This window comes from Porites lutea, chromosome 9, assembly GCF_958299795.1.
Source record: "Porites lutea chromosome 9, jaPorLute2.1, whole genome shotgun sequence".
Lineage (NCBI taxonomy): Eukaryota > Metazoa > Cnidaria > Anthozoa > Scleractinia > Poritidae > Porites > Porites lutea.
This window is the reverse complement of record NC_133209.1, coordinates 23,538,621-23,560,797: the sequence shown is the minus strand read 5'-3', so window position 1 is coordinate 23,560,797 and position 22,177 is coordinate 23,538,621. Positions and strand designations below refer to the sequence as shown.

The window sequence follows — 22,177 nt, the reverse complement described above, 5'->3', positions numbered from 1 at the left end:
AACACCAAAGAAACACTACAAAACGATACTAAGTTGCCACTGAGAAAATCATTAAGTCAATATAGGTGATGAAAAGTCTTTGTGAATCATGAATCTAGCAGAAAATTCTTGTAGGAATCATGAATCTTTGAGGCAAAAACGACGGGAATCATAAATATTAAGACTCAAATGATTCCGCTTCTACCCCCGATCATACGAGCAGCCTATGATTTTTTTTCTCAAACTTACTACTGCGGGTAAGTCACAGATCTAGAAACAATTCAATCACTAAAATCACCGCTAATTTGTCTGCGCCGGGTCGTAACTGCCAGCTGCCGTCATGTCTTATGCTGATCTCACTGTTGTTCAAAAGTACGTCAGTTCGGATAGCTTACCAATCGGATAAATCCGGCACTACTGAGCCAGTGGATAAGTATTGAGGGTCTTAACTGAGATAACCACAGTGAAAAGATTCATTCGGAAGATACATAGCACCTTCCTTCTTATGAACAACTGACGTATGTCAGTTGAATCGTTTAAATGCATATGAAAGCTACTGAGTTTAACCGCAGCGATTTAAGACAAGCATTGACGTACTTACTTAACAACTCGCCAAGTGTATATAAGCGATTTCCTTTACCTAATATGTAGTGGCTGCTTCTTTTCCCCTGTTCTGCGAGTCGATCGGTAGTCCCCTTCATTCACAATATTATTAGCATATCAACAGTTTTTGCCTGAATAATGAGCGATCATTTTAGTTGGGCAGTTTTGTTTCCATAGTGACCAGTAGTCTAGTTTTGAGTTCAACGTGCCATTGGCATTGTGTTCATGGGTACACTCATGATTTTAAATAGAAATAGGGGCTATTATAGGCCAATTTCTGTTTTAGTTAAGTTAATAAAGAAACCCATTCAGTATGGCACGCTGTAGCGGCTTTAACATTTATAATAACATCTCAAATATCATTAGCATATGCTCATTCTCTGCTCAAGGTATAAAAATATCATTTTTGGCGACCAGGGATAACAAATTAGGACAGAATAAAAAGTTGTGAAGTCTACAGGAAGTGCTCTAGGCGCGAGCCCTAGCCCTATGTAGAAAAGCATGCCAGAAAAAAATGTAGTCACACTGAACGGGGATTTAATGACAGCAGCTTCAATTTTTTTTAATTATTTAAGTGTCTTATTATTATTCTACATCTCTGTACAGTAATAATTCATCTTGAAAGAATATATGAAGTAAGAATAGCAAGAAGCTTGAGGTTGACGGTGAAGACTCTCTTCTCCGCAGACGCCTACTTTTGTTGTAGGGAGAAGGCTGGGGAGAGACTGGAGAAATGAAAGCGCGCGAGAGATGATGGGAAGGGGCCTTTCCAGTCTTCGCATCGTCCATCGCCAGTAGGAAAGAGAGATAAGGCTCCACTCATTCATCTTTGGATAACAACAAGTTCAAATAATACTTAACCAACTTACATGTCGACTTTTAAAGAAAATTATCATGCGTGGAATATCTTTAAAAATATTTTCACTCACCCCTTCCACACTCGAATCGGTGCTCGAATCTCAGTTATCAGTTTAATAGCTTTTCTTAAAACGCCTTGCATTGTTTTCAAGCTCCAAAAAAAAGTGAAAAGTTTTTTGGGGCAAGCAGAGTTTACTATGGGAAGATACGGAGGTGATGAATGTTCAACTAACGACTCAATCGTAATCAAATCCAAGCGGCAGTTTATAAAGCGCCATACTCAGTGTATTTTCAACGCAGGGTCATTCATGCTCAGTTAGCTTGTTTTCCAATCACCGATGCCTTCACTTCCTCCATTTGGAGAAATTTAGTGTCCTCCTCTACTGTGCAATCAGTAAATAGAGCAATTAGGACTGAAACAGCATAAGCACCTCCAGCAAGCAGCACAGCTACAATGACGAATTCAGCAACTATCATGGGGGATTCTAGGATCTGAAATTAAGTGCGGAATGAGACAGAGTAGTTAAGTCAATTAATATAAGGTAGCCTTAAGTCAAAGCCACTTGCTATTAAAGGCCCGCTTGCACATGTATTTTGCCGGGATTTTGGCGCTGTTTCAAAAACCGAGTGGACTACAGTAAAAGCCCTCGACTAAGAACTTGCATTTTCCAAAGTTAGGCTAAACAGGGTCTTACATATGGTACTTAACACACATTTAGGATATGTAGGTAAAATAGGTTCTTATATTCTATTGAAAAAAATATATATATATTGAAGCAAAGAGGAGTTTAGTGGTTATTCAGCTTATTCCTTATGTAAAATCTGCATACAAAAGATCGTGTCCAGTCACGTGCTCAGCAGCTTTGTAAATTGCTTGGAATAAAAGAAAGCTTTCACATGTGAAAAGAGTTCAATTCCCACAGGATTTTTTTTTTGTACTCAAACATGGCCGCCCCTGACGTCATGTGAAAACGATATATAACATTGCAGTTGGAGTGATTATGCCCCTAAGAGAATTCTGAATGTTGAATTATTTCATTTGCCCAAGTGTACAGAATTTTTTCAATTTATAGATTTTATAAAATAAGAACCTGTTTTTTTTTTCAAATTTTAGGCTAAACAGGATCGTAAGGGGCCTATGAAACTGCAAATTTTAGCCTAACAGGTTCTTAAAAACCAGACCATACCGTGATTTTAAAGTGACCGGACGTTGTGGAATCGCATGGTTGTCTTGAAACCCACTTCCATGTTTTCTATGCGAATACTTGGCCCCGGGTTGCCTGGCGTTTTTGAAGGTTGTTTACACCATTTACATGGGCAAGCTGGTCGGTTCATGGTTTGGGCAAATGGCAACCAAATGTAGGACTGGTAAATTTTGTCTCGGATGCGCATTTGCCATTTTAACAAATCAGCCCCATTAAATTTACCCAAAAATGGTTGCGAAGGCCTAAATTGGTATCAAAGATAGCTTTAAAGAAATGGAACCCGAACTTCAATTTGGAAAGTTCCGTCGGGAAAAACAGGACAATCTCTTTAGATGTTTCGTTGCTCCCGGAAATTTTCCGCCTGAATGACCCAAAAAATCATGTTCCATTCACCTTCCAATCGGATTTTCCCGAAACGTTTTGTAAATGGTAAACAACCGATGTATCGCACGAGGACTATTGTTATCTTACCGCGTCTACGGGATAATTCTCAATGGTAAAATGAATTCCCTCAGTACGCTGCAAGAGAGCCGAAGTCTATGAACTCTCCTGGTTCAATCTATTCACCCACAGCGCCAGCTGAGTGATCGCTAAGCCATACAGCCAAGCTTTAGTTAGAAAATAACGGCAGTATTTCTTTCTTTTTCGTTGGCGGGAAACGGCAATATAACTCTTTGTTTTCTATTTCGGCAATTTGCATCAATATATATTCTCATTTTATGGGCTTCTGACATTTTTCACGATTAAGAATGCAAAATTAACTTATGTGCGTTGAAAATGGTATTTTATTAAGCTCTAAGTTAAAAGCCCAAGAGCGTAATTGACAAGAGTCAAAGTGGTCAAAATGAACGTTAGCAGCAAAGTGCGGATGATAAATACATGAAAAGATCTCAACGGATTCCTCTAGCAAGGCGAATAGAAAAAAAAAATCCAAAATAAAATCTTTACATGACTTGACACACACTTAGGAAGGCGATAAGGATAGACCGGTCATGAATTCTTTGGGCTCTTGATGGATGCCACGACAACATTTATTATCCACTTAAAATATTACTCCGTTTCTTATTGGCTCGTCAATCTACCGGTCAGCTTTGACCAAATTTGGAAGACCATTGCCACATCGGGTACAATAACGTCATTGCTTCTTTGCATTGGACAGTTTTTTAAAATAGGACAAATGGCGGGAGCTTTCTTTTCACAGACAGCAAAAACCTTCTGCAAGTTTTAAAGTCATGAAACTGCGGGCATAGAATGAGTCTCTTTCTCTCTCTCTCGGTGAGCAAAGAACATGGACAAGGGGTTCCTTCTTGTCTTCCGGGGTATTTTTATTTCTTTTCTTTCACGTTTGTGCAATGTTATCTGTTTTTCTCTTTTGAACATCATCGCCGTATTAATTGCCGCGAATTTTCAAAGTAAACACATAAAAGTAGGTTAAATCAAATAAAGACACTTCAGCAAAACTAGGCGACGAGAAAACTTTCCTCTTGCTTTGTAGACTACATAGTTGTCGTTTTCGTTTCCTTTTAGCTAAGCGCCAGGAAAAGAAGCCAAAAAAAGCGTCTTGCGCGCTTGTCCCGCTTGGCTTAAAGAAACTGGAACCGACTGCTACGCAGACTGCTTGGTGTGCCAAAGATAATGAAAATTATTGTTTCTGGGTTACAACGTTCTGACTACTGACATTATCAGGCTATTTATAGAAACAGCTTTCGCGCCAAAATAAATAGATAAATGAGTAAATGAGTTAATCCAATTGGAGCAGAGTGCTTAGGATCCCAGCAATGGCGGATGAGATCAGAGGAATGTTAAAGTGAGGACCAAGTAGCCAACCCGTTCCCACGGAACCCTGGGAACGAGGTTGGACGATGGACGTTAACGAGTGAAAAAGGGTTCTACCAATTGTAAACGTGAAGTCTGAAGTCACTAGTATTCTTACTAACTCAACATTTTCAGAAGTGAGGTAAGAGCTTTGTCGCTAATAAATTTTTGCTACTTTGGTCACCAAATTGGGTGAAACACTTTTACAGTATAAGAACAGCCGCTTTTATCAGTAAAGAATCATGTAACTCAGCAAAGAAAAAGAAGACGGCGATGGAAAAAATTGTGGAAGACTACAACGCATTGAGGTTGCTGTTTCGGCGTTATGAAGTACTTTCATAGCTTGCCTAACGTAACGTTTTATAGTGATTGATTCAGTGGTAAAATAAACAAGATGAAACAACCTGCTGTGAGAATATCCCTTTATTTAGGAGTGATTAAAGGCATGCTTTTGGCAAATGAAAATTGACACATGTGCCGTCAACAGAAAAACAATTAAGAACAGCAGCTCCTTTGGTCAATCACTGTTAATTAGTTTTGCAAAAAAAGCGAGACAGGACAGCGGCATTAGAAGTTTTTAGTCGCCGTTACGGAACAAACAGTAATTGTGGATTGACCACAGAGCCATAAAAGCTACTTTCCTTTAAAATTCCAGAGCAACTCCAGAGTCTGCAAGTCACATGTAAAGATGTTGGCTCTGCTGCGAAATTTGGGCGCGGAAAACTCACTCTGAGAGTCTTCGTGCTCGACATTCTTCTGAGATGTCTTATTCGAGACTGTTTCTGAGTTGTTCAACCCTAAATTGATGTCTTCTACTTCAGAGTTATTGCTCTTCGCTGCGTTCGTTGCAGTATGTTTTGCAGGAATAAGTGACGATCGATTATTCGAAATTTTGGACCCAAAGTTTCTTTCATTCTTTTTAATCGTTCTCTTATTAGGGCATTGCAGACGTGGCCTTGTTAATTCCGCATTATTTGAAATTTTATCTTCCTTTCCTTTGTTTTCAGTGGTTTCTTCTAAAGATTGTGAAGTAGGCGAGGCTGCAGCCTCATCACGTGATACCTCACCATTATCAAGTGAAACGTCTGGCGAATTTCCCATTGATTCAGGGGTCGAGCCACGGGAAAAGCCTACTTGCCCAGAATCATTGTCACGTGTAACTTGTGCAATGGGTGAGCCGTCAACATGCGGGGAAATTGTCTGTTGTGAGATATTCATAACATTTTCATCACTACTAATATCGTCGTCATTTCCTAAATCTACAACGCTGTCATACTCCACAAAGTCTTGTTCGATAGGTAAACTACCTTCCTCTGACGTAGTACTACTTGGAATGTTGCTTACAATGCGTGCCAGGCGGACACCATTGTGTATCTCTTCAGTGGTTGCTTCTTGATAAGGGCGACTAAGTGTGTGATTTTCCACATTCGTCTCTTCCTCATCTAAACTTGTCACGCGCTTTTCGGTTCTTATCGAACGGTCTCTAGAATTCATTTGTACACTGCAATAAGAGTGCGCAGCTGGACTATTGGCAATATCATCGTGTTCCAAATGTAGGGGATCACTTTCTAAACGTGTTTCAATTTGATCACTCATTTGACTCTCTTCTTCGATTATTACTTGCAATACATCGTCCAAACCCGGGAAATCAGTGGACTCACATTCTGCCTTGCTTTCATCATGGCGGGATTTCTTCTTCTCCTTACGTTTTCTCTTCTTGGATTTATGCTTCTTCTTTCCGCTGATATCCGCTTTATTCACTAAACTCGAAACCTGCGTTACAGACGCGGCGTCTCTGTTGCGCTGGGAAGAGTCAATAACTTTATTACTTTCTTTCGAATTTACTGAAGAAAGCATCGAGGGCAATTGGCTAACGGCATTGCTTGAACTGCCACCGAAGTCGATTACCAAGCGGCCATCATCGGATTCGAGCTCACTTGCTGAATTCTGAGAACGGGTTGCACCCTTTTCCATTTTTTCAATTTCATTTTCGGAATCAACTTCAGCAAGGGCATCACTGTCGATTACCAAGCGGCCATCATCAGAGTCGAGCTCATTCGCTGAACAATTGTGCGAGCTGACTGCGTGGTTCTCCATTCTTTCAGTTTCATTTTCGGAATCAACTTCGGTAAAGGCATTACAGCCTGTTAGCTCCCAGTCCATTCCTTCTTCATCTGACGAAGAAAATGTGCAGCTAAAGTCATCATTTGCAGCTGGGGTGTTCTCAACGTATACCCTTTGAGAAGAATTACTGTTGGTAACAGTCTTAGTACCCATATTTGCAGGCGCCCTTTTTGACAAAGCAGCTACCGAATGGCTCTCCCCCATTTCCTCAGTTAATACTGCTGGCACCAAGTTCGAGGACAGGTCTGAAGAAGTGCCGTGTTGTTTATCCACTGCTGGGGTGTCACTTAAACGTACTGAGCCGGAGGGGACTGAGGAAGAATCAACTTGAACCTCCTCAGGCAGGTCCATATTCACTGCAGTCGTTATTGGACCTTCATGCGAGTTTGCAGCGTTAATTGAGGGCAAAGAAGTCGTAGATTCTTCAACGTTTCTTGAGAAGGTAGTGTTGCTCTGAGAAGCAGTACGGTCGTCGACATTATTTGCATTCACAGTGTTGATACCAGTCTTGTTCTGAGCAAGGCGTGACGACTTTCTCCTCCTTGACCCTGCTTCCGAAGTGTGAGTGTCTGAACTTTCAGAAAGCGAAGACGAACGATATCCACTCAGTTTTTTGGCCAGTGAAACGGGTCTTCTTTTCTTTTTTGATTTTTTCTAGGGAAATAAGAACAGCACAACCAAGTTACTAAAGCGAGACAATCGATAACCATAAGGTGAATTCCTATATCACAAAAACCACGAAAAGTAAGATACTTTCTAATATACTACTACTTATTTATTCATTTATTTATTTATTTACTCACTTCCACTAAATGGTGCGGAACACAAATCAGACCTGAAGTCCAATTTAAGAGTGTCCTTACAGATAACCAACCCATCCCAGAAGAGGTTGGCCACACCACCGGGGTTTAAGTCCCCTACTCTTTTTGAACAGTTGTGTGGGTTCTTTTACGTCCCACAAGAACCAGATAAGAGAAAGTGCCGTGAGACCAGACCTACGGTTTTTCGTTCTTATCCGAGAAGACTAGAAGGTCTAACCGTTCTAAGTATTGTGCATGCATCTGTTACAGTAAATGACCTTTTCTGTTGCCCATGCGGCCGGACATTCACGTGGTTTGCACAGTTACAAGTGGTAGTATTGAAAAGGCTAGATCAAACAACTATTTACATTTTCGGCACTTGTCATTTCTACACTAAATATCATGGAAAAGAACTACACTGACGGAGAAACAAAAGTACAAGTAAGCAATGAAACATACAGGTCTTAAAACGAAGAAGGTAACCAACAACGATAAACTGCATGTACTTAGGTTGAAATACACGAAGTATATAATTATAACGACAAACCATTATTATAAAAATCACCAATGTACCTTTTGTGCTGATTGACCTCGTGAAGGTGCTTTAAGATTAATTTTGTTTTGAGAATGGAGAATCATGTGCTGTTTGAGAGAAACCTGTGGAACAAGATTTGACTTTTAGTAAAGGTATTGCATTTCCTAGTGCTTGCAATTAGGTCGTCCCGGTTCGCCACGGGAATGCAAGCTCGTGATTTCAAAATTTCTCTTTCTTAAGTCGGCATTATTGATTACGTCTAGGTACTTGTAGTTCACACGTATGTTTCCTCGTGTCTGTACAGACATATAGTTGTGTACGTTGTTTACAAAAATGCGTGATACGGTCATACACGGTGTACTTAGGGGGCGTAACCATATTCAAATAGTCTTTTCCGGCATACCACTCCAGTGAGCAGACATAAAGAAACAAGACCCTCATAATGAGGGTACATTGGGCTGCCGGCTGCGCGATAGTCTAGCAGTTTGCAAAGAGTGATGATAATTACACTCTTTCCGGCTTGAGTGCATAGCTACTCAGGGATAAGGACATATTCTTATTTGAAGTTACAGGGTATGTGATCGTCTAGGGTAAATAAGTCCTAAATCAGTGACTATTTTAACTCCACGCAAGTCTGTTTGTTAATATTTGAAATGACTATCCCCCCGCCTCCCGCTAAAAGTCAAATGATCGTCCCCATCGCAGGGAGAACAGGGCACGCGACGCCTTCCGGGTTACGCATCCACCATTTTGTCGTTTTTCGACGTACACGCTTCTCAGATTTTTCATTAGGCTTTGCCACAGGCAGCCTAATTATGAGGTCGTGGCGCGGAAAGACACTCATGCAAATCACTGGAGACCTTTAGATTCGAGGACGAGAACGACTAGGAGTACGAGATTTGATTTAAAGTTTTTCGCGTATTGACAAAAAATAGACACCCCGGAATTCTTCATTGTACTTTCTTTCGCCAGAAAAGTAAGGGACTTGTCAGAAATTAGCGGGGGGGGGGGGGGAGGGGGGGGTGGGAATTTTAAATTTGGGTTCGGAAATGAGATGACCCATCCCTGCAATGGGAGTGAAATTGGCTAACCCTCCCCTTGACCTTGGCCTAAAATATCATGACCCCCCCCTCTTGTATAAATGATAAGATCTACTAGGGTGAGTCAGTATTATGAAAGCTCAAAATATATTTCTAATCTGTTTTTGTAATGCCATATACATACATTTTAGATGACAGCATTAAGCTGAGTCCGACTCTGATTCTAACAGCTGATCACTCGACTCTCCTATTTCTCCCAGGTTTTTTTTTACAAAATAGAGAACTTCTTTTTTCTTCTGTGGGTGAACCTCTACATGATCACGGACACATATTTGCATGACCCTCCCCCTTTTAACGGCCCATTTTTCATGACCCCTCCCTTTTCTGCAGTCTCAAAAAGTTGTGACCCTCCCTCTGTTTCCACCCCCCCCCCCCCCCGCCCCTGCTAATTTCTGACAAGTCCCTAAGCACTATTATCGTTATTGAAGGAGGTTAAGACCTCTGCCCATTGCAAAATGCTAAAACGTCTAACTTTTGATAACTTGTTCCCGCCACTACGACACTCTCGCTAAAACTCGTAGTAGAATGACGACGACTACTACGTTTTCCGGCCAAATTGACGCTGCCTCATGCACGAGCACTACTTAGTATTGAGAGAATCTCGTACTCGTAGTCGTTCTCGTCTTAGAATCTAAAGCTTTCCATTGTACAGTGAAATCCCGCCTTACGGCCACCTCGGTAATACGGTCACCTCGTTATTACAACCACTTTTTTCGGTCCGGCAAAACAGCCATACATTTCCTTACAAAAAAACCCGTAATTGTTATTTTGCAGACAAATTCTATGTAGGAAGCGAAAACAAGACAAAAATTTTCTCTCTTTTTCTTTTTCCCTGTACTTATATGTAGTCCTTTAGAATTCATCACCAGAAAAACTCGGCAATATTTAACTGAGACAGAAAAAGAGCGATTAAGATTGAAACAGCGCGAATTCACTTTTTACGTGACGTTTTCGCAGCCGTGGCCGTGGCCGTGGTCGTTGTTGCTTAAGCTCCATATCAAAAGCAATGATAACTAGAGGAAAACACTTAGCTGACTCTAGTATACTGCACCTTGTGAGCGAATCCTTTGTCACAACCCTCCACTGTGCAAAGATATGGTTTATTCCCCTCGTGGTAGGCTTTGATATGAACTCTGAGATTAAACGCCTGAGAAAGAAACAATATGTGATACCATCAGTACATAAGCCTGCCTAATAAAGAGCGGATCAGGTAACCGACCACCTACCCCTCCCCTAAGCCACAATTTTGCCCCAAGTGACAAGTAAGTGCTAATGTTGACTTAGGGGAGGGATACCAAGAAACCTCAACTGATCCTGAACACAAGCGTAGGAAGTAGAATGTTGACCATTTTGGAGAGGTAACTGTTGCGGTGAGGTTCAACCGAGTTCAGATGTACGACAAAGTGTACAACTACGTCTCGTGTGCTCTCCAAAGCCTTAGCAGAAGTTTGACCGTCTGCAAAATAACAATCACGACCGTTTATATGGAGAAAACTTGTCCCTGATAGAAGGGTCTCTCATCTACCCGAGCTATTGAACCTGGCGAGCCAACCTTGCCTACAATTCCTTTCAAAAAATGGCAAACCATTTAAGTTAGATACAAAAAGTTGGCTCGGCAAGAGGCCCCAGCCGGGTCAACGCGGTCAAGACGAGACAATAGAGAGCTTTAGATCCTAAGACGAGAACGACTACGAGTACGAGATTTTCTCAATACTACGTAGTGCTTGCGCGTGAACCAGCGTCATTTTGGCGGGAAAATGTGGTAGCCGTCGTCATTCTACTACGAGTTTTAGCGAGAATGTCGAAGTGGCACAAACAAGTTATCAAATGTTAAAAGTTTTATCATTTTGCGATCGCGAGAGGGTGTAACCTCCTTTACTAAAGGTAACAGTGCTAACATTTCTAGTGAAAAATAGGAAAATGAAGCTTTCCGGGGAGTCTATAATTTCAGAATACGCGAAAAAACGTGAAGTCAAATCTCGTACTCGAAGTCGTCCTCGTCCTGGAATCTAAAGGTCTCTAATAGGGACTTTAAGATCCAACGGCGCGACGGCGACAAGAACGTCGCTTAAAAAGTGAATTTGAGTTTTTTCAGTCTTTATAGCGATTATTCCTACCCACTTACTTTGTCAATTGTAGGCGAGCCCTCCTGAAGCTGAATTTCAAGGGACCATATTCAAGCTCAGAAAAAGAAATAAAATTTCGTCGTTGCTTGTTTACGTCCTCCATAAAACGCGAATTTAGGCATTTTCACGTCGTAGTCGTGCAAAAACAGGAAAGAAATGAACAAAAAAGTGTGCTGCACGTGCAAAGTTGTTGTTTTGCTAATTAAACCTATTGTTTTTTTGACGTTCTAGTTGTCGTCCGCGTCGTTGGATCTTAAACTCCCTATTAACAGCATGCGTTTGCGCTGTTCTCAGCTTTTTTGGCTCGGACAAAGGGGTTAACTGTTTTCAAATATACAGCTATTTCGAGAAAGGTTGTCGGAAAAAATGTACCCGCGACAATCCCGAAAGGTAATATGGGATATGATCAATACACTCTTCCTGACACTGTAGCTGTCTAAATTGCTTCCGTTGCTTTCCTTTAGCAGACGAAAACGTAAGTCCATGGTCTCTCGTGCCATTCTGGCGAATTTCTTTGAAGAACCGTGAACTTAAAACCACCCACAATTACTTTTCGGGATTGTCACGTGCGCTTTTTCCGACAACCTTTCTCGAAAAAGCTGTAAACGCTCGCTTAAGTTGACTCGGCTGGGAGGGTGACCCTCTTTCTCGGAACACCTTTTCTCCATATAAAAGGGGACTTAAAACAACAAAAACAACAGCAGCAGCAGCAGCAGCAGCAAGTAAAACAAAAACAAAAACATGGGGGCACAAGGCAAGTTATTGAACGTGTCGTTTTTTAACATACTTTGGAGTAGACCCTGGAACATCCTTCCCTAGGACACTCGTACATCTTTCTATCAGAGCTGTGGAGACGGGCGTGCCTTTTCAACTGCAAGTCAAATCAATGACGAGTATTGTAATTGTAGAACATGTAATAGTATAATAGTTTATTAAAAATCTAATAATCTAGTAATTCACTGAATTCAGAACAAGATATATTACAATGGGAAGAGAGAGATCTTCTATAATCTATCCACACGCGTGTTGAGAGAAGATGATGAAGAGGATGGTTGCGTTCCCTCATTCTGCGCATATACTGCGTACAAAACTGTGTTCTTCTACATGCAAGGTTTCATTAATTAGTTCCTTTTTGCAATTCACAAAAGTAGGAAAAATCTTCACGTTCGTTTTCGTTTTGCAAAGCTTGATTACTGTTGACTTTTTAAAATTCATACACTGAGTATTTTTTCCAACATTACGAAACGTTCCCCAGCATGGAATTGCATCTAGGGTGCTCCCAGTAACAGGAGTTTCAACGGCGATTATAATATTATTTAACAAGTCATGAAACTCTAACTAGACTATACATACCTCCCAGGTGCGAGAAAAGGTTTTTTTACAAACCTCACAAACAAAACCTGTAAAATTTAAGACACTTTAATTAATATTATTGGACATTCACTTTCTTCATGAAAAAAAAAAAAACCCGACTCATGGAATGGATGCCCAGAAAACTATGATGAGAAAGGTTCGAGTGTGCCAATCGTTACTAAGACAAACTAACAAAGAGCAGTATACTACACCGAGAGAAATTAAAGGAATTAATTAATTCCTAATTATCAATAATAATTGCATGATAATTAAGTCAAACTTCAACTTTTTAAACAACTTTGAAAATTAACATTTCTCACTCTTGATAATGATGCTTGAAACATCAAAGTTTAACTTTTCTTCTCAGCTTTCCTCCAGTATTAACACAATAGTTATTATAATTCAAATACATGACATTTCTCAACGTTGGTTGGCAGCGCGGCAGCAAGATGGCCGCTAGCATTATACCTCCGTGGAATCACGAAATTTCCAAAGTTGTATCCACTTAATTAGAAAACTTCTTTTTCCATCTATTAGGGAGGAATGTGAGACGGGAGAGTTGATGAGCACCAGAATAGAAAATTTCATACCATGACTTCTCACATGTATTGCAAGTTTAGAAAATTTGTCAAACGTTTCAGCACATCCAGGTACACTGCACACATATCCTAAACAGAAAATAGGGGAAAAACATTCAGTATGTAATGTAATTGGGGATTACATATCGAATACTTCATGAAGAGCATGCGTGTAAGATCTTTACTCAGAAGTTGTTGATGTATCAGAAATCGAATGAGCGAGCACAGACAGAATATCCTGTTGTTGTGTCATTCTTGGTCCGCCTTTTTTTCCTTCCAAAGTAGGTAAAGCTAAAGTCTACCGCTAGACATCGTGAAATGACGTAAAAGAAAAGGATATCGCCTTTCAAGGGTAGGTATATGAGATACATGTACACAATGTAAAACAGCCAGACAATTAATCTCATCACACTCACCCTTGTTGTGTATTTTCATATGCCGTCGCAGCCTCGGAGCTGAATCAAAACCACGGTTGCATCCTTCTACTTGGCACCTAGGCATTGTGAAAAACAAGACTAACATTTTACAAGTATTAACTTTGCATTGCAATTTGACCTCTATTCAGTACCTTAAGAAGAAAAAATAAAGAAAGAAGTAAAAAAGGAGGGAAGGATGAATAGTGGATGAATGAATGAAAGGACAGAAGGACAAACAGACATATCTCATAGTTACTAACAAGAGGGAACATGTACAGAGGTCAACATCATAGAGAAATTGCATGTCTAAGATGGAGGAATAGAACAGAAAAGAAAGAGCATAAAACCCTGAAGAAGAGTGCCGTAGGTCAAAGTCAAATTCCGGTTAAAATTACAGTCAACTCTGTCTAAGACAGACACCTTTGGAACTGGCGCAAAGTGTCCGCCTTACAGAGATGTCCGTCTTAGGGAGTCAAATAAAGGGAGTAAAGAAATTATTCAGGTTCATGACAATGACTGACTGTCTGGTGGATGTACTTGGAGAATACATCAAGGAACTGAGGGAGCAACTCACACCATGGTGCTCAGAAAGACAGCTGCCAGAAGAATGGTCTATGATTGAGATCGCCTCGCGTCTTTGATGATCCAGGCATGAGCTACAGCAATGACTAGAGCTTGTTTCTACTTCAGTTGAGTCCTGTTTCTAACTATGAAGTGCCATTAACCCAAGAATGGACCGAGTGAAAGCAAACGTTCAACACTTATCAAAGAACTTAATCACGTTACCATCCCATTTACAACTTAGTACTTTTTTATTGATGTTACTTACGTAAATAGACTTTCATTTGTGTGGAGACAGGTATGTTTTTTCAACTGACTGCTCTTCTTAAAAGACTGGTTGCATCCTTCATATCCACACTAAAAAGGTACATGTAACAATTAAAACTACAACAGTAATTGGTTAAAAAAATATGTGTTAGGCACCACTCTTGAAAAAGTACATTGTGCAGTACACATGTAAGTCACTTACAAGACATAATTTTTTCATCGTGTTTCCTCAGTGCACTATGAGATTATTGCATGTACTATGAGACTAATCCATTTAACAAGGGGAAAAAACTTTAGCTTTAATGCAGGTACCAAACATGACAAATACACAGTGTAACTACATGTATGCCTAACAAGCTAAAACAAAAAGAAACACCTATTAATTTTTTGCATTATACATTGTTCAAATCAAAGCGTAGATCTCATAAGCCACAGGAAATCTTAACAAAAATTACAACATTACAACAATAATACAGTTTAACAACTGCGTCGCTTAGTTGAGGCAGGTGCCCAGGATGTCCAGGGGTTTCCACCCTAGACAGAGTTATGCCCCCATGGCTGGCAAACGCTCACCTTCCAGCATGAGCCCCCACGCCAATCGGAACCAGGCACCTGTCACACTGATTAACATTGGAACAATAACGGAGGGGGTGGGGGGATGGGGGTAAAAGAATGATCCAAAGGCTAAACAAAGAGAATGGCCGCCAGGAAAACGCTGTACAGAGCACATGGAGGTGATGAAAGCAAGGCCGACCGCGCTTGAGCCAAACCACTGACTGCTGAAAATGCCTGTGCTCCTTGTCATTAACTACATGTTAAATAAATATTCATTTAACTCCATAAAACTTCTATTCAGAGGGCACCCTTGGGACCAAGGCAAATGTCCCCTGAATAGAGGTTGGGCTGGGATCTGTTAATACATGTAAGGAACAATAAACTATTTTTGTATACTGCCTCATAATCTACTTGTCATCATTATTTAAGGCAGCTAGATGTATGAAAAAAAATATGATAAATTTGCCTCTACAATATTGCATGTTTACTATTCCTACAACTGCAGTACACTGATTTAAAGTGAGATAGTTCATGTCGTGAAATCTGTCATGTGAGTCACTAGCTAATGTACACTTGGGCTTATCAACCGCGTTCTGTTTTTTTCAGTCACATTTTGAGTGCTTAAGGTGTCCCCTTAATGGAGGTAATAAACCAGGGTTTCGGGCGCATCAAGTGTCCCTTACCCCTGAATAGAGGTTTTCCTTAAATACAGGTAACAAATACAAAGATCATGTGAACATTTTTTTGGGACCAAATTTTGTTTTCCCTGAATGGAGGTGTCCCTTGAATAGTAAAGCCCAAAGGAAAGGTTAAACTGTAGTAATTTATGATGATACAGCAGGGTTATCACTAATATTTTCAGTTGCCGGGTAGGGGCAATTTTTCTTCTATTTGCCTTTGAAAGTAGCTGGGGGTCACATTCATAGTAGCTGGGGGAAATCCCCAGCCCAGCATGCAAAGAAAGTAGTCTCCGATAGCCCGGGGCTAGTGGATTTTGCTATAGGGCTAGTGAATTCTGTTTTTAACTTGCCCGCTGGGCAAGTGATGTTTTTTGAGGAATCTGAATAACAGTAGAACTGTGAAATTAATTCTGCTCGTCAAAAGTTTTTGGGGCTAGTTAAAATGATGTCTGGGCTTTAGGAAATGCTAGTTTCAGCTTGCCCGAATGGCAAGCTGTTAAAAATGATTTTCTTTGCATCCTGCCTCTTAATGAGAGCTAATATTGATAATGACAGGATAATGATAATGGTTTAATCATAATGATAATTAACAGGTATTAGACAAGGCTGAGTATGAATTATGGAGATCAGAGGAAGGATGTTTTGGCAGAGGTGAACAACACCCTCCAAGATCTGAATAATTTTTCCGATCAGGTAAAAGCCAAATCCACTAATATTGTTTCATTTTTCATTAAAAAAATCCTGGTTTAAAAACAAGCTAAAAAATTATGCTTAAATGTACCTTGATCGATGTTAAGTCCCATCTTCATTTGCCTGTTTTACGGCAATTTCAGGATGTAAAGGGATGTTTAGTCCAGCAGATACATTTGTATTCTTCAAATATAGCAGATGTCATCTGTCAAGTTTTATTCTGCTGTTCTTTGCAGTACTTGCTATGTTTTTAGGCAACAAGATCTGGAAGTTTCTAAGATTCTGTGTAATTAAACAGTATTCCATTTTTTTGTGAATCTAGTGTTAGTATTCCACAAAACAAAAGTGTTGTACACTGCATGCTAAATCTACATATAATGTACAGTCTCAAGAGATATACCACACACCTTTTTTGCCCAAAATGTGACTTTTTGAAAATCCCACACAATACCTAGTGCCTTGGCCCTCTATTAGAAGGCCTTCATGCACATTTTAAAAGATAGAAAGTATAAAAAGTAAAACGTACAGAAGATAGAGATTGTAGTTTTCTTCATTGTATACCACTGAACTTTACTACAAACCCTCCTAATGTACTGTAACACGTTTTTAACAATAATGCAGTGGAACCTCGATATAACGAACTTCTATTATAATAAAGTCCTCGATTGGTATAATGAACTATTTTTTAAACCTCAGTAATAGAAAATATATAGAAAAGAACCTCAATATAACAAAACCTTGTTATAGCAAAGATAATTTCATTTGCCAAGGCCCTTCATTACATCAAGGCTCCACTGAATTAGGGATGTTATGATCCAAGCATGGTGACAGCAGCAACAACATCGCTTAAAAAGTGAGTTTGCTTTCTTTTAATTTTTCGTTACAAATACTCTAACTCATTTACTTTGTCAAAGGAAGGTGAACTCTCCTGGAGATGATATGAGATTTTAAGAACCATATCCAAGTTCAGAAAGAGAAGGGAAATTTCACCAAAGTTTATGGTTTGCCTCCTCCATACATGTACGTGCAAAATTAGACATTTTTATATTGTACTAAAGAATAAGCAACAGCAAAGAATTAAAATGTAAAAAAAGGTGTCCTGGCTCATGCAAAGTTCAGACCTGTCAACCCCTGATAAAGAAAAATCTGGACACTCATGTAAAAAAAATCTGGAGATTCTACAAAAAGTGAGAAGTTAATTTTTCCCACTCAAAATTAAACTTGTAAACCTTTTTTCATTGGGTGAATTAACTATTAATATAATTATTATATTTGCCGAAAAAAATGTGAAATTGGGAGTTTTGTAAGGCTCTGAGAAAAGTGAAAAAAGAAACTGTGAGACTCGCAGAAGAATGATGAGACTTGGGAGGTCTCAAATTTGTTTTTTTGTTTATTAAGTTACCTATTACTTTTTTCATGGTCTTGCTGCCATTGTGGTGGTTGGATCTTAATATCCCTTAAGTATTAACATTTAGTAGCATCTTATACCTTGAATGGCTGATTGTGAGACCTCTGCTCATGTCTTTTCCAGTTTTGCTTCTCAGAAAAGGTTTTTGTACACCCAGGATGGGAGCATCTGGTTATCATACATTTTAAACAAGCAAGACAAACAAAGCAGTCAGTAACATTCTTAACCCTTTAAGCCCCAATATCGACATACAAATTCTCGAAACTGGTCTTTATACATTTCCTTAACCCATTCGCCCCTGAACCACCCATAACCGCCCGTGCGGATCCACGTCCTTTCTACCCTTTGTGATGTCATCAGTTTTAACAGTCAAGAACAACTTTGCCCGCTAACTTGTGCAGAGTGAAGAGATCTTTCAAACCACACCAGAATGAGCACAATTCAGTCAAGGATACCGGAGAAAGAGGCAAAAATCCATGTAACATTGACCTGAAAATCTCCATGAAAACCTTGTTCCATTGCCCACCTACCTTTCCTTTCACCTAATCCTAAGATCCTAAAAGCTTTCCTAAAAACTATTCCCACCAAAATGAAGCCTACTAAATGCCCAGCAAGAGAAAAAAAAAATGAGGCAAGAAAAGTGAAAAAAGAGGGGAGGAGAGAAAGCGAAAAGTAAAAGTCAAGACTGCTGTGTCACTTTTAAACCCAAAAACTATGTCGAAATTTTGCTTTCTGCGCATGCCCGAACTTCACAAGCTGATATTTTGCATCTGGATCAGAAGGCCATGAAGTGTACGACCTGTAAACCGGTTTGTGGTAAGTTTTAGCTCTTTATAGCACGACAGTGACCAGAAAACCACTCGACTAGCTTCAAAAAGCGTTTTTCAGCAAAAACTCCAGGAGCGAATGGGTTAAGGAATAAGTTGAGAGAATTTGGTAGAAGATCAAAGCATTTTCTCTTAGTTGATCATTTTATTAACTCTCATAACTATTTCTCTTGGTAACATATGGATATTGTTAGGAGAAAATTGATCTTGGTCACTATTGAGACTTAAAGGGTTAAGTGACATTATTTTTAAATGTGATAAATGCAGAATGACTCCACTGGTGTGAAACTCTTTGTTTCACTTGTAACATAGTATGTAACTTTTCTTTTAATGACCTCCAACATGTATTGTTTTTTTCTTGTATAATTTATACATTTAGAACACACATACACCATTTTCTAATTTTTTTAATGACGCCTGAGAAAGTCGAAACATTGTTGTGTTTTTTTTTAATGTTTTTCAAAATCGCTTTCTTTTCTAGCAGTTTTTATGGCCAAAGGTTTTAAAAAATCGCTTCTTTTTAATCTTTTTACGAAAAGTTAACAAAATGCACCATACTTAAATGAACCCTGCTTTCCTGAGTGGATAGCTGCATGACGTTTCAGATGGTATGGCCTGGAGAAACATTTATCACAGCCTTCAAATTTACACTTGTATGGCCTCTGCAAGGAAAAGAAAAAAAGTTTGAATAACTACATGTATGTTATTGGACAAAAGTGATAATGAACCTGTCGATTCCACTGTTACATGTACAAGAATATTCTGAAACCTTTTACAATAAATTAATAACAATTAAAATAGAAATAAAAAAATTTCTTCTTGTTAAAACCATAGCAATACATAGGGCTTTGGAAACATTCCACCAACGAGCTTTCAATATTATTGTATGGTAATCCCATAGGATTTTATCCACAGATTAAAAAGTTAAAGTCATGGGACAATAGGCTTTCTAGACATGTAACTGTCTAAAGTAATTAAGTAAGTAAGTAATCTTCATTTATGTAGTCCACTACACTTAGCTCATTACAGTATTGCAAGTATCACTGTTGTACAGGTATTGCCACAAACAAAAAAAGGAAAAACAAAAACACTACCGAGAACAGAAAAGTCTTGGTTGTCCAAGAGTTTGTTTTGAAAGCTAAAACATGTAGTTTGACAATGTACTGTTGAAAATTTGGCTAGTTCATCGAATAATGATAATAGTAACAGTAAATGTATTTAATAAAACACTTCTATATAGCACACACATCCACTAGTTGTTTGTACCACTTTACAACAAATTAATAATGATGATATTAATAAATCATACCAAATAAAGAAAAAAAAGACAAATAAAAAGAAGATAATAAAATACGTATGGTAGATCTAGTGATAAATAAAACTGCTATAATTATTATTACTATCATTATTATTATCATGGTCTTGGATAATAATGGATAATAATAAAGTCAGTAAATATCTTAGTTACCGGATAGAACCCAGAGATTTTTTACTCCATTCTTTCCTGTGATTAAGTAGCTGAACCCTTTTGCTTTATGTCCCAAAACAAAATTCTGTGAGCTGATATCTCTAAATTTCCTTGGAGAATTTGTTAACAACATTTGCTCAAAGATCAGTTTGAAATCATTTTCCTTAGATGATCTTTTCAGTAACTCTCATAACCTTTTCTATGATGTACATTGATATTTTTAGGAGTGTGTGTATTAAGTGCCACACTAGTCAGCCATTGAACAGCTTGCTCGATTGTATGTGTTGTTGATTTTTTAATCGATGTCCTCCCAAATTCTGTTTTTGCATTGGCATTCCTCTTTCTGTCGTTTCTTAGTATTGTCATTCTTGTTAGTTGTATTACTAATTTTCTTTTTTTTTTTTCCTCTGGAACTTGTAGTGGAGGTTGCTCTGTGAGTGATCCAGGCCTCTTGGCGAAGATTATAAATAAATAAATAAATAAATAAATAAATAAACAAGAAAATTGATGCTGTAGTCTCTGTAACATGTTTGTACAGCTGTACAAAACACAGCGGCTCCTAAGTTAAATGGCATCAAAGATAGTGTAGCCACATGAAGGAAACCTGCTGTGTCAATACAAAGTTGTTTCAACACAACTCAACTAAAAAAGGGAGGTTTTTGGACTGGCATAGCTGCACCTACGAGTGCTAAAAGCACTTCTAAGATACAGCTGTATGTGCCTCTAAGATGTTATTTCCTGCAGACCACAAAATTAATGAACATAAACCTTACACAAAGTTGAGGCAATCCAGTGCATAAGCATGCCCAAAATTATCACAGGCTCATGCTTGGATACCAAAAAGGTAAAAATGGCTGAGAAACCAAATCACGCTAAAAAGACTGGTTAAACAAAGAAAGGTGGAGTTTCAAAAACTGGGAGAGTATTAAGTGGAAACGGGAGGTTTCCAGCCAGCCAAAACAGGAGGGTTGGAATCTCTGAAACTTCACAACAACTTCGATCACTTAAAGTATAGTTTGGCTATGAACAAGACAAACATATGCAAGATGTTGTTCATCATCCTGTATGAAACAGCTAGGTCTAAATTTGTCTGTGTTAGGTCTACCAAAGATCTTGTAGACATTTTCTAGACCTTACCAAGACAAACTAAATGTCCTGGGAAATGGCTTGTTAGCCATGCAGCCAAGAGTTGTCACATGGCTAAGATTAGAACGCAGGATCAATGTATAGCGAATGCTTCAATAATTATTTATTATTTTGAAGAAAACAACTTGAAATCAATTTAAAAATTACTCCAATACTGACAGTGTATCCTGAAGTTGCAAAAACCAACACGAAGTGCAACAAGTTTATTGTATTAGGTTATTTCATTACCTATAAATCTCCACCAAAAAGGGTGAAATTTTCAGCGTAATACATTTCATTTTTGCGGACGGTGGTAGCAATAAGAGTAACTAAAACCCGCTAGAAAAATAGTTTTCATGGTATAAAACACCCGTTTGACCGGGTACTTTGAAGTTGCTCAGAGTTTATTCCATAGAAAACATAGTGACATTTTAGAAGTTTAAACTAACAGAGAAATATTTCAACCCCCTTACAAAGAAGCATGCATCTACAGTGACGAACCAGAACGTACCTGAACGCACCTCCCACGCAATCCGTGAATCTTACTTTCTGACTACTTGAATTATACAAAGCCTAAATTGCATCATTTACTTACCTCGCCAGTGTGGGACCTTATATGCTCCTCAAGCCTCGAATTCCTGTTATAACTTTTGCCACATTCCCGGCAAGTATGTCTCACACGTACAACTTCGACATCCGCCATGTTGTCCTTCGAATGATCTCCAAGGGGTCTGGAGTCGAAAGAGAAAATACGGACGACCCAGTCTTTTTCGTCCACCACGACTGTGAGCGCGAGCGCGAACAGGATCCCGGACAGGCTTCTGTTCATACACGGTTAACGGTTACCCATGGCGAATCATTGTTTACATTCTTTGCTTCATTAACATATGCTTATCGCTATCTTATGGAGCTAATAAAACAAACCGGCTAAATATTGAAAGACCATAAGAATTCCCGTTATCTCTGAAAAATTGAGCTCAATATATCAAATGGTTTCGGAGAAATTCTCTTTTAAAAACTCGAAATTTCACAAAAAATGTATGGCTCATTAACTTTTTTGCCACCAAGCAATTTCGCAGCTTTTAATAGCAAATATTTCCTTCA

The 22,177-nt window shown here is 39.0% G+C and overlaps 1 protein-coding gene across 2 annotated transcripts; it reads right to left on the bottom strand.

Moving 5' to 3' along the window:
- Positions 1 to 4,865: 4,865 nt before the first annotated feature.
- Positions 4,866 to 21,791, bottom strand: LOC140947931 (uncharacterized). 2 transcript variants are annotated; one of them, XM_073397159.1, is made up of 11 exons: positions 21,669 to 21,791; positions 19,039 to 19,142; positions 17,734 to 17,821; positions 14,322 to 14,410; positions 13,493 to 13,569; positions 13,089 to 13,166; positions 12,499 to 12,545; positions 11,933 to 12,016; positions 10,071 to 10,166; positions 7,958 to 8,041; positions 4,866 to 7,238 (listed from the first exon to the last, which is right to left on the bottom strand). In XM_073397159.1, exons 1-11 carry the CDS (start codon positions 21,774 to 21,776, stop codon positions 5,094 to 5,096), a joined length of 3,000 nt encoding a protein of 999 aa, XP_073253260.1. In that variant the 5' UTR covers positions 21,777 to 21,791; the 3' UTR covers positions 4,866 to 5,093. The 2 variants fall into 2 exon arrangements, with proteins under 2 accessions (XP_073253260.1, XP_073253261.1); XM_073397160.1 differs by lacking the exons at positions 17,734 to 17,821; positions 19,039 to 19,142; positions 21,669 to 21,791 and adding an exon at positions 16,337 to 16,397.
- Between the last annotated feature and the right edge of the window lie 386 nt (positions 21,792 to 22,177).

Coding starts and splice junctions, on each gene's coding strand:
- LOC140947931 (XM_073397159.1), bottom strand. CDS start 21,776: ATGGCGGATGTCGAAGTTGTACGTGTGAGACATACTTGCCGGGAATGT. Junction 13,167..13,492: donor TATGAAAATACACAACAAGG/GTGAGTGTGATG, acceptor TTTTCTGTTTAG/GATATGTGTGCAGTGTACCT. Junction 10,167..11,932: donor GTTCCAGGGTCTACTCCAAA/GTATGTTAAAAA, acceptor TTTCTTTCTCAG/GCGTTTAATCTCAGAGTTCA.